This window comes from Narcine bancroftii, chromosome 7 (assembly GCF_036971445.1).
Source record: "Narcine bancroftii isolate sNarBan1 chromosome 7, sNarBan1.hap1, whole genome shotgun sequence".
Taxonomy (NCBI): Eukaryota; Metazoa; Chordata; class Chondrichthyes; order Torpediniformes; family Narcinidae; genus Narcine; species Narcine bancroftii.
Genome location: NC_091475.1, coordinates 33,941,325 through 33,954,317, shown reverse-complemented (window position 1 = coordinate 33,954,317; position 12,993 = coordinate 33,941,325). Strand labels below are relative to the sequence as shown.

The 12,993-nt window shown below is 40.0% G+C and overlaps 1 protein-coding gene across 4 annotated transcripts in view; it reads right to left on the bottom strand.

The window, feature by feature from the left end:
• Positions 1–12,993, bottom strand: part of sms (spermine synthase) — a 49,515-nt gene that overhangs the window by 12,733 nt on the left and 23,789 nt on the right. For 3 of the 4 annotated variants that reach the window (XR_011341711.1, XM_069889528.1, XM_069889530.1), the window contains 2 exons: positions 9,520–9,634; positions 5,512–5,591 (listed from right to left, as the gene is read on the bottom strand). Coding sequence is in view for 3 of the 4 variants with exons in the window: in XM_069889528.1 (XP_069745629.1) it covers positions 5,512–5,591; positions 9,520–9,634 (195 nt within the window). In the remaining variant the exon portion in view is untranslated. Of the gene's footprint in view, positions 1–1,815; positions 5,193–5,511; positions 5,592–9,519; positions 9,635–12,993 lie in introns of those variants that run through there. The other variant, XM_069889529.1, reaches the window with a different exon arrangement.

Below are 12,993 nucleotides of genomic sequence, written 5' to 3'. Positions count from 1 at the left end.
GTAAAAGTCCACGTCAGCTGCAGGCTCGTTTGTGGCTGACAAGTCCGATGCGGGACAGGCAGACACGGTTGCAGCGGCTGCAGGGGAAAATTGGTTGGTTGGGGTTGGGTGTTGGGTTTTTCCTCCTTTGCCTTTTGTCAGTGAGGTGGGCTCTGCGGTCTTCTTCAAAGGAGGTTGCTGCCCGCCAAACTGTGAGGCGCCAAGATGCACGGTTTGAGGTGATATCAGCCCACTGGCGGTGGTCAATGTGGCAGGCACCAAGAGATTTCTTTAGGCAGTCCTTGTACCTTTTCTTTGGTGCACCTCTGTCACGGTGGCCAGTGGAGAGCTCACCATATAACACGATCTTGGGAAGGCGATGGACCTCCATTCTGGAGACGTGACCTGCCCAGCGCAGTTGGATCTTCAGCAGCGTGGATTCGATGCTGTCGGCCTCTGCCATCTCGAGTACTTCAATGTTGGGGATGAAGTCGCTCCAATGGATGTTGAGGATGGAGCGGAGACAACGCTGGTGGAAGCGTTGCTGATTAATGTCCTGTTAAAGGACATTTCTGACGAATTAATCACTGTGTTTACCATCAGGGATTGAAAATAACCAGCCCCTGACTAAAATTACCAAGGACACAGGCAAATAAACTGATCCACCCATCCCTTGCTTTCAAAACTAATCTTCAGGAGCAGGATTCTGCCTCTGTTCATTGTTACAGTACTCGATTGGCAAGGACAGTGGGTCCAGAGTAACTTGACCTGACTGTAATGTTCTATTGATCCAAATTACACTATTAAAATTAATTTACTGGTGAAGAAACTTCCAAATCTCCAACAGGCACTTTGCAAGCAAAAAAAAAACAAAACAACTTTTTTCCAGAATATACAACAGGACATATTAGGGACAAGCCCTTCGACCCATGAGTCTGTGCTGAACATGATGCCCAAATCAAACTAAAACATTGCTGATTGCACACCAGAGAAATATCCTTTCATATGAATGGTTGTCACAACTCCCCTTTTCCTTGCATGGTGAAACGAAACATGTGACTTCCATGATGCTTCCAAACCCACATACAGGTCAATCAAAGTGACCTTTCCTTTGGTCACACAGGGTTCAATAATTCCCCTGACAGTGAGAATCAGCCGGATTGTCCATGATCACACAGTCATTCCTGCTCAGTGTTCGATGAGATGGCTGCTGGTCATAAAAGTGCTGTTTCTTCAGTGTTCCACAAAACATGACTCTCTCACCACCTGTATCCCTGGAAAAAGCACCCAATATTCTTTCTCCTCTACAAAGTAGTGAATTTGGGTACAGCCTGTACTAGCTGTTGCCAACCAGTCTCTCCAAAGCTGTGAATGGTTGCAGCCTGTACTAGCCCTTAAAGTGATACTCAAACTAAATAAAATGGGAGCTCATGATACTTTAGGGTCAGTTCTGATGTTCTCTTCTATAACTGAACGTGGATCGTTTCTGGGTCATCCTTTGGAAAGTTAGGCAAATCTAAGTTAGTGTGCCTGTTGCTCTTGCACACCCCAGCCACCACCTGCAACTCACAGTGTGACATACTTGGAGAGTGCCAGTAAAATACAGGAATTGGAGGGACACAAATTGGAAATCATAAAGACTTTAACTGGCTCCACCATTCAACAAGACCATGGCTGATCTGCATCTTAATTCTACTTTCCCACCTTTGTTCAATATTCCAGGCATGGTGTAATTGCAATTATGTCCAATTTTACATTTTTATCTTTCTACTGAAGTACAATAGAAACAAAGATCAACATTCCATAGCCCTTTGAGTCATATTTATATTTATTTTATATTTATGCTCAAGTTATGAATTTTGTACATGAACTCTTTTAATCTCTATTCATCCACATTTTTTAGTATCTCACCATTTAGAAAACACCTTTCTTAAATTTAAAATGGGAGATCACAAGAAACAGAAGTTGGCCAATCAGCCCATTGAGTTTGCTCCACAACTCCACCCTGAGCTACACTGTTCTCACATCAAGTTCTAAATATCCCTTGATACCTTGACTAATTAGATTCCTAGGAATCTCCTTAAAATCCCCCAATGATCAAGCCTCCATAGCTGTATGTAGCAATGAATTCCAAATATCCACGACCCTCTGGCTAAAGAAATTTCTCCTCATCTCTGTTTTAAATGGGTACCTTATAATTCTAAGACTGGGCCCTCTTGTCCTGGATTTACCCACCAAGGGAAACATCTTATTCACATCTACTCTGTCCAATCCCTTCAGCATTCGAAATGTTTCTATGAGATCCCTCTCATTCTTCCATATTCCATTGAAGAGTCCAAGAGCTAAGCGTTCTTCATATGCAAGCCCTTACATTCCAGGAATTATCCTGGTAAATCTTCTCGGTACTCTTTCCAACATTAGTACATCCTTTCTAAGATAAGGGGCCCAAAACTGCACACAGTACTCCAAGTGAGGTCTCACCAGTGGCCCATAGAGTCTCATCAACACCTCTTTCCTCTTCTACACTATTCCTCTTGAAATGAATGCCAATATAGCATTCAGTTACTGCCAATCCAACCTAGTGGTTAACCTTTAGGTTATCCTGCACAAGGACTCCCAAATCCCTTTGCACTTCAGAATTTTGAATATTCTCCCCATCCAAGTAATAATCTGCTTGTTTATTTCCTCTTCCAAAATGTACAACCATACATTTCTCAACATTGCATCTAAACTGCCATTTCTTTGCTCACTTTCTTAAACTGTCCAAGCCTCTATGCACCTTTTGATTTTTTTCAACACTACCTGCTCCTCCATCAATCCTGATGTCCTTTGTAAACTTAGCCACAAAATTATTCAATCCATAATCTAAATCATTAACATACATTGTAAGAAGAAGCGGCCCCAACACTGACCCCTGCGGAACACCAGGATTCCTTTATTCCCACCCTTTGCTTCCTGCCTATGAGCCAATCTAATATCTTTCCTGTAATTCCATGGGGTCTCAACTTATTAAGTAGCCTCTTATGCGGCACCTTATCGAAGGCTTTTTGAAAATCCAAATACACAACAGCCACAGCCTCCCCCTTGTCCACCCTACTTGAGATTACCTCAAAATATTCCAATAGGTTGGTTGGGCAGGATCTTCCCATCATGAAACCATGCTGTCTTGGACCTATCATGTCATGCACCTCGAGGTATTTCATAACCGCATTCTTGCGAATCGAATCCAATCCAATAACTTTCCAACTACCGATGTCAGACTAATAGGCCTATAATTTCCTTTCTTCTGCCTCTCTCCTTTCTTAAACAGTGGAACTACATTTGCAACCTTCTAATCCTCCAGAACTACACCAGAGTCTATTGATTTCTGTAAAATCATTTCCAAAGCCATCTCCTTCAGAACCCGTTGGTACACTTCACCTAGTCCGGGAGACTTATCTATTCTTTAGTCCATTCATCTTACTAAACGTGATCTCTCTAGTAATCCTGACTGTACTTAACTATATTCCCTGTGACCTCTATCACAGGTATATTGCTATTGGCTTCCTCAGTGAAGACTGATTAGTTCCCCTGCCATCTCTTTGTTACCCATTAGGGACATTTAAAAGATAAGCACATGGATGTAAGAAAATGAAGGGTAATGGGCTGTGAGAAAGGGAAGGATTAGATTAATCATGGAGTAGAATTATGTAGGTTTGCACTGTTACAGAGTTCTGTGTTGTGTAGCTTTGTGTTGAAAAGTGACAGTTTGCCTTAGAGAGCCAAGGTGAAGGTAGACCACTGAGAGAGTGGGAGATGGACTGAACATGTGCAGAAAATGATCTAAAAATTTCTGGACTTGGACGATAAACCACCACTGGGTGGTGCTGAGGAGTGGAAGAAGGCCCAGAGCATCAGTCATAGTCTGGAGGACAGTTTAGAATGTTGGGATTGCAAAAAGGGATGAACATTCTGAAGGCAGCCAGAAGGATCTGGACCAAGTCAGTGGTTCCTCTTTTTGCAAGCAACACAAGAAGTCAACTTCAAACTTTGTGCTCTCTCTAAGATCTTTTGGCTTCAGTTTACCAAACAAACTGAATTTGTTTATTATCTTTGCTTTGGTTGAGATCGAAGTTTTGTGAGTCTTGTGTGTTTTGTGTTTGTTTTGACTCTAAGTTTTTCTGTGGGCTGTTTGGAAATATAACTTAGACTTTAATTACATATGTTACATTTAGGCTGGGGAATTTATTAGTTTTACACTGTTATGGAAATTTACATAGTAACCAGTGGGCATTGTTATAAAAGGGGGGGGGGGGTATTTTGAATTTAAGTTTGAAGGTGAATTTTTGTTAATAAAGTAATTGTTCATCTTTACCCCTGTGTGATATGCCTTCTTTGTGGTTGCTGGTTTGATCTTGTAAGAGCATAGCATCATGGGCCAAAGGACCCCTAATGTAAAATATTTGATCTTGTGAAACACATCTTAAATTAAATCCAAATTTGATCCACTTACTTCAGTTAAGTGGAGCATCTACCTCTGATCACCTGAGAGGAAGAGTATACCAGATGAAGACCTGAATCACCAAGGCATTGCAAGTTGCAGACCAAATAATGGAAAATGATATTACATAGAAATAATGGATTTACTTCCAAATAATGTAAAATGAGGTATCTGGTCAACATGGACACAAAACTGTCTGACCCCATTTAAAATAATTTACCATCTGAATGTTGCAGAAAAATGTGTAAATGCTAATTAAAACAAACTTGCATGAAAGAACAGTGAAAATCTGGGTCTCCTTACACCTTGGTAAATGGAATACATTACTATTTTTGACACTCACTGTCTTCACTTGTGAAAATAATTTGGGATTAAGAGAAATGAAATTTCTTCCCTTGGAGGATCATGAATTTCCAGAATTCTCTACCCATAACAGATGTGCAAGCTAATTCAGTGTGAACATTCAAAATAGAGGTCAATAGATTTTTGAGCACCATGGAAAAGAAGGAATATTAGGGAAAATGTTGAAAAGCACTGTTGAGGTAGAAGATGGACCATGATCTTAATGAACGATAAGCACTCATGCAGAGTGCTCTTCTTCGGTTTGGCTGCTTTTCCAAGTGCTGGTTTTGTTCTTAACAGATATAAAATGTTTTCTGCATCAACATTTAATCTGATAGCACAATACCTTCTTGTTTTCTCTCCATCTTCATAAAAAAAGCAGTCAATTTTACTATTAAAGCAAAAATGTCCGAATCAATGAACATCCACCATGACAATCTAAACCCTTCATACACAAAAGTTTACAACCCCACATTAGCTGTCATATCCAACAAACACCCAATGTTTTGTAGATTTTTCACAATAACTAAGAAATGGAATATAACCCCCACCCACCAAATGGAAAAATTCAGAGGTATAAACTGGATGAACACATTGATGGCTCCTGGAAGAGCTTCTTTCTAAATCTCATTCTTGGGTTCAAGTGGTGCAGTAATTATGAAGCCTTACTGCTGTTATAATCAGAATAGACTGGGAAAAGTCTGTCCTACCTGTGTAAAGTACTTTCCAGTGGGTTTCAAAACCTTCAGAGCAAGATCAAGAATAAGTCGTAAAAAGTCCCACATTGATTCTGAGGACAGAAAGAAAGAAATGCTTCAATATATAACAAGTTCATCTTTAATTTTCAGTGAGGTTTATTACAATTCAAAGACAAAAGACAGGAACTGTAAAATATCAAGACATTAACTGAAACTAAATAAAAATCAGACAATTTAAACAACAAAAATGTCATAACTCAGCTCCTGCCTTTGAGAAGCTAGGCTCAATAATTCCACCTAGGACAATAGGGACTTCACTGATAAAATTAGAATTGCACACTTTATAAAATTGTCAAATACACAGTCAGGAATCCTCACCATTAAATTATGAACAATAACACAGTAAATTTCACAAAAAAAAAAGTTGAGTAAAATCAGAATTATCATGCAACAGGAGACATGTTTTATAGAGCAATCTATGTTTCTCTGTTCTACAACAGTCTCCAGGACCCTACAGATCACCATGCAAGTCCTGAGCTGACTTGACTGACCGAAGTGCAAACCTTAACACTTGTCAGTATTAAATTCCATTTGCCGCTCCTTGTCCACCTGCCCAACTGATCCAGATCCTGTTGTAAACATAGATATCCTTTCTACACCACCAATTATGACGTCATCTGCAAATTTATTAATCAAATTAATTACATTATCATCATCATTCAAATGGTTAATATAGATGTCAAAGAATGGACCTAGAACCAACTGCTGCACCACACCATTGGTCACAGGCCTCTAATACGACCAACAACCCTCCACTATTACTACCCTTTGTCTACCACCAGAAAGCCAATGAATCCAATTGGTCAGCTCTCGAGATCCCTCATGATCTCACCCCGTCATATAGGAACTTGCAGAGGACCTGCTAAAGACTTATGGACAACATTCACTCATTATTCTTGGTCACTTCTTCAAAAAAGTTTTGTGAGCTATCAATGCCGACTACCTCCAATCAGTCTCCACCCATGCAAGTTAATCCTTTTCCTCTTCTATCCCTCAGAATTCCCTCCAGCAACTTCCCACTTCTGACATCAAGCTCACTGACCTGTAGTTCCCAGGCTTGTCCTTGATGCCCTCCTGCGATAACAGCACATTACCCACCCTCCAGTCTTTCAGCACTTCACCCAAAGTCAAAGATAATGCAAGTATCTTTGAAGGCCCTCAGCAATTTCTTCCTGAGCTTCTTACATGGTCCAAGGATGCATTTGATCAGGCGCTGAGGATATGTCTACCTTAATGCGCTCCAAGGCAGCAAACACCTCCCCCTCCCCCGAGAATTTTCTGCATGGTCCAGGACATCACAGCTTCCATGATCTTTACAGTAAAGAATGATGAGAAATATACAAAATCTTACCCACTTTCCAGCAGTATCTTACTTGCAAACTGTTTCCAGTTCTGACCTAAACTCTCCGAATTTGGCTTTTCCCCAATGTTGGACCTTAACACAGGGATGAGTCCTATCTTTTAATTTTTTTAAAAACTTTTTAATTTAGAGATACTGCATAGTAACAGGCCCTCCACAGGAGAATGTACAAGCTCCCCAATGACTGTAGCAGATTTGAACCCAGGTGGTTGACACTGTAATAGTGTTACACTAAATGCTACACTAACCCATTAAACATAAGTGCAGAATTAGGCTATTCAGACCATTGAGTCTGCCCAGTCATTTAATTGTGAGCCAATCATTTTCTCACTCAGTCCCACTGCCCAGCCTTTTCCCTGTAACTTTTGATGCACTGGCTAATCAAGAACCTATCAATTTCTGTCTTAAATGCCTTGGATGCACAAATAGTGTAGTGGTTAGTGCAATGCTTTTATAGCACCAGCAATTGGGATCAGGGTTCGAATCCAGCACTGCCAGGAGTTGGTATACTCTCCTTGTATTTGCATGGGTTTTCTCCAGAGGCTCTGGTTTCCTCCCACCGTTCAAAGTACTGGGGTTGTAGGTTAATAGGATGTAATTGGGAAGCATGACTCATGAGCCAAAAGGGCCTGTTAGGGTGCTGTATGTTTAAATTTTAAAATTTTAAATAAGCGCAACGATTGGGCCTCTGCAGTCACTTGTAGTGATTCACCACTCTCTGGCTAAAGATATGCCTCTGCATCTCTATTCTAAGTGGACGCTCTTGAATCCTGAAGTTGGGCCCTCTTGTCCCAGACTCTCCCCCCATGGGAAACAACCTTTCTACATCTACTCTCTCCATGCCTGTCAACATTAAAAATGTTTCTATGAGATTCCCCCCCTCATTCTCTTAAATTCCATTGAGTACAGGCCAAAAGCCATGAAACATTCCTCACTAGATAACCCTTTCATTCCTGGAATCATCCTTGTGAACCTCCTCTGAACCCTTTCTAACGTCACCACATCTTTTCTTAAATGAGGAGCCCAAAATTGCTCATAATACTCCAAGTGAGTTCTCACCAGTATCTTGTAAAGTCTCAGCATCACATCCCAATATTCTATTCCTCTTAAAAACATGCTAACTGTTTCTCCACAACTTTTTAAAAACTTATGGAGTTAAGGTCACCAATCCCAAAGTGCCCCCCCTGCCCCCTCCACTTTCATTTCTGTCACTTGCCCTATCTCATTCCCCAAGAAGTCCAGTAAGCCCCTCACTATATTGATTTAGGAAGCTTTCATGGACACACTTAACAAATTCCACCTCATCCTTTGCATTAAGAGTGGCCCAGTCAATATTAGGGAAGTTAAAATCTAACACATCTATCCTATAATTCTTACAGCTCCCTGTGATTTCTGTTTCCTCTGAAATCCTAAAGACGTGGGCTTATAGGTGAATTGGTCACTTCAAATTTAGCCTGGAGTGTTGGTGAATGGTAGAATCTAGGGGAATTGGTAGAATATGGGGATAATGGTATTAATATCAAATTAGTGTACATGGGTGATTGATGTCAGGATGGGCTCACTGGGTCGAAGAGCCCGTTTCCAAACTGCATCTCTCTATGGTTCAAACAATATTCAAATTCCTAATGAATAATTTATCTTTAAGTTATTCCCCTTCTTTTCTTGACCACTTGGCTTGTATTTATCTTACTCTGTCTTTAAATATTTGATAAAATTTGCCAGATCGGTACTTTTATTGCTCTCAATTTGGCATTGATTGTTCTTCCTCCTTTCAATTTGGGAGCATTCTCAAATGCTTTCTGACCAAGAAGTTGCATTATTGCAGCCTGGATGACAAAAGCCATAAAATAGGCATATGATCACACTTCACCTTTCGAATAAGCAACCAGAAAATACCCACACCATCCTTTAGCAAACATTTACAAAATGTTGAGTTTTCACAAATCCACTATTTGGAAGGGGTGCAATTTGAACAGAAGCATAGAACAGAGATTAAATCTTAATGTTGGAAAAGAAAAAAAGGGAAATAAAATACAGTGGGTCCAACACAACAATATCAAGGTTGAGTGAGTTTGATATAACTTGACCACAGATTCCCAACGGCAGGTTTAAATCCCATGCAGCAGCGACAGAATTTCCAGTTCAATTTTAATGTCACATATACCAAAGTACAGTGAGAAAATGTATTATGCAAGCAGTCCAGCTGGTCAACCCATATATGGTACAGCAGTAAAAACAACAGTGCAAAATTACAGAGAAAAATCAGTGAGAAAGAAGCAAAAGCACCATTATTTTGCTTGTGTGAAATAATTCAGGAGTCTGAGGAATTTAAATTAAGTTACTTAAGTAAAGCAAATTAAAGTAGGCTAGAACTATTAATGATCATGATTTGATTAAAGTTATCATTAACCCGACATACAGTTTACTAACAATCTCTGGGGAAGGAAATCTGCTGAATTTAACTGGTCAGACACACAGGCAATGCAATTGACTCAGAAACGGCCTAGTAAGCTGCTCGTTGAAAATAGGAATGAGCAGTAACTGTTGACCTTAGCAACAACATTCATATTTCAGAAATGAATAAAGATGAACATATTTACCTTCTTCTGGAGATGTAGAGATAGGAACAGCTGTCAGGTCATTAATTACATAATCAAACAGCCGTCCTTCTGCAGCATATGCCTTCAGTATTGGAACACAATCTTCCACTAATACCTGCACAAAAAGCACCAGTACACCATTTTGGAATCAATTTAATGCAATAAATTAATACCATATATGTATTCACTTTTTGTGAGAAAATTTCTCAAGTAACTGGAGTGTAGAGAATGAGGGAGATGGAGCATATGAAGACCACGAAGATTGACAAAGGCAGCAGGGAATGAATGGCAACTCCAGTCCCTCACCCCCACAGGGAGTACCTCAAGCTTGTTAAAAGGAGTTCTATCAGTCACAAAGAGTTGCATCAATACCATGTAAGCAGAAATGTCCAATGATTTAATTTACCTGTTGACTTGTTTAACTGTCACAAAAGGGGTTTGGAGATCTATGGCTTTATCCAATGAACAAAACCCCTCTGGGGATTGAAATGTAAGACACAAGATGCGACAAGAACATACTGAGAGTATGAAATAGAGCATATGAACCAACAAAGCTTAATAGAACAGTAGATTTTTATATATTGGGATTTGAACTGGAAAGTTATGCTGATCAACCTTGACTTTACTAAAATTCACAAGGATGCTACCGGGACTCTTCAAAGTTCAAATTTATCATCAGACTACATTCATGACATCACACACAACCCTGAGATTCTTTCTCCTGCAGGCCAGGCAGAATTTCTAATTGCCAGTAACTGTAAAATATACTCAACAAGAAAGAAATGTATACATGTACATAAAAACAAATGTAATCAAGGAAAGAAATGTAAACAAAATAATTGTGCAAATAGAGAAAAAACATTCAGTAGTAAATTAGCAAATATCAAGTCCTTAAATGAGTCTCTGAATATTCACTGAGGAATCTGAAGGTGGAGGGGTAGCAGCTAGAACCAAAGAACACTACAGCACAGAAACAGGCCCCTTCACCCCAACTAGTCTGTAGTGAACCATTTTTTTTTGTCTAGTCCCAATGACCTGCACCCAGTACGTAGCCCTCTATACCTCTCCCATCCATGTACAAATTCTTCTTAAATGTTAAAACTGAGCCTGCATTCACCACCTCAGCTGGCAGCTCATTTCATACTTCCACCACTCTTTGTGAAGAAGTTCCCTCTAAACTTTTCCCCTTTCTATCTTAACCCAGGTCCTCTAGATTGTATCTCACCTCCCCTCAGTGGAAAAAGCCTATCTACATTTACTGTCTATCCCCCCACCTAATTTTAAATGCCTCTATCAAATCTCTCCTCGTTCTTCTACGTTCTAGGGAATAAAGTCCTAATCTGTTTGACCTTTCACTCGGTTCCTGAAGTCTGGGCAACATCCTAATAAATCTTTTCTGCACTCTTTCTATCTTATTAATATCTTTCCTGTAGTTAGGTGACCAAAACTGCACATAATACTCCAAATTTGGTCTTAAATAACTTTAACACAATATCCCAGCTCCTATACCCAATACTTTGAATTATGAAGGCTGTTTTGCCAAAAGCCCTTTTTACAACCCTATCCACCTGTGACGCCACTTTCAGGAAATTATGTATGTGTATTCCCATGTTCCTCTCTTCTACTACATTTCTCAGTGTATCCCCTTTCTTAGTTTGTCCTTCCAAAATGCAACACCACACATTTGTTGTATCAAATTCCATCTGCCATTTTTCAACCCATTTTTCCAGCTGGACCTTTGCAAACTTTACAAACCTTCTTAGCTATCCACAACACCTCTAATCTTAGTGTCATCTGCAAACTTGCTGATCCAATTTACCAAATTATTGTCCAGATCATTGATATAGATGATAAACAACAATGGTCCCACCTTGAGGCACACTACTTGTCACAGGCCTCCAGTTGAGAAGCAATCATCCACCACTACTTTCCAGCTTTTCCCGTCCAGCCATTGTCGAATTCAGTTCACTATTTCACCATGAATACTTACCATCTGAACCTCCCTAACTCACCTCCCATGTGGGACCTTATCAAAAGCCTTACTGAAGTCCATGTAGACAACATCCACAGCCTTTCCTTCATCAACTTCCCCGGCAATCTCCTTGAAAAACTCCACAAGATTGGTTAAACATGACATATTATGTCCAAACCTACATTGACCATCCCTTATCAGTTTCTGGCTATCCAAATAATTGTATATCCAATCTCTTAGAACACCTTCCAATAATTTCAACGGCCTATAATTTCCAGGGTTACTTTTGGAGCCTTTTTTAAACAACGAAACAATGAGAGCTATCCTTCAATCCTCTGGCACCATACCTTTGGCTAAGGACATTTTAAATATTTCTGCCAGCGCCCCTGCAATTTCTATGCTAGCATCCTTCAAGGTCCAAGAGAATATCTTGTCAGGCCCTGGGGATTTGCTTTAAGACAACAAGCATTTCCTCCTCTTTAATCTCTATAAGCCCCATGACCTCACTGCTTGTTTTCCTTACTTCCCACGACTCTGTGCCTCTTTCCTGAGTGAATTCTGATGGAAAAAAAACATTTAAAACCTCTCCCATCTCTTTTGGCTCCAAACAAAGCCGATCACTCTGATCTTCAAAGGGATCAATTTTGTCCCTTACTAGCCTTTTGCTCTTAATATACCTGTAGAAATCCTTAAGATTTTTCTTCACATTGTCTGCCAAAGCAACCTCATGTCTTTTCTTAACCTTCTTGATTTTTTCTTGCATTTTTTTTAATACTCAAGTACCTCATTTGCTTTATGTTGTCTATACCTGCTATACACCTCTCTTCTTCAAAACTAGATCCCTAATATCCTTTGAAAACCAAGGTTCCCTATGCCTGCTAACCTTGCCTTTGTATTCTGTACTACTCAAAATTTCATCTTTGAAGGTCCTCCACTTACTTTGCACATCCTTGCCTGAAAACAACACCCCAATCCATGCATTCTAGATCCTTTCTCATTTCCTCAAAATTAGCCTTTCACCAATTTAGAATCTCAACCCAAGGCCTAGACCTATCCTTCTCCAAAATTAACTTGAAAGTAATGGCATTATGTTCCTGGAGGTACGAAGCTTGTGGCACCTATGTCTCTTTCCTGATGGCAGCAATGAACATAGAGCACGTCCTTGGCTGGGTGGATTCCTTGATGATTGCTGCTGCTCTACATAGGTTTGTTCTCAATGGCAGAGAGAGTTTTGACTGTGACTGTGTCCACTATTTTCTACAAGGATTTCCATTCAGAGGTATTGGTGCCCCATACCAAACCTCCACAAACTCCTAAGGAAGTAGAGGTGCTGAGGTGCTTTCTTCACAATGCCATTATTTTGATAGGTCCAGGAAAGGTCCTCCAAGATAGTGACTCCTACAAATTTAAATTTGCTGATCTTCTCCACCTCTGATTCCCCAATGATCACTCTGATTTTCCTTTCTTAAAGTCGACAACCAGGTCCTTGGTGACATTGAGCA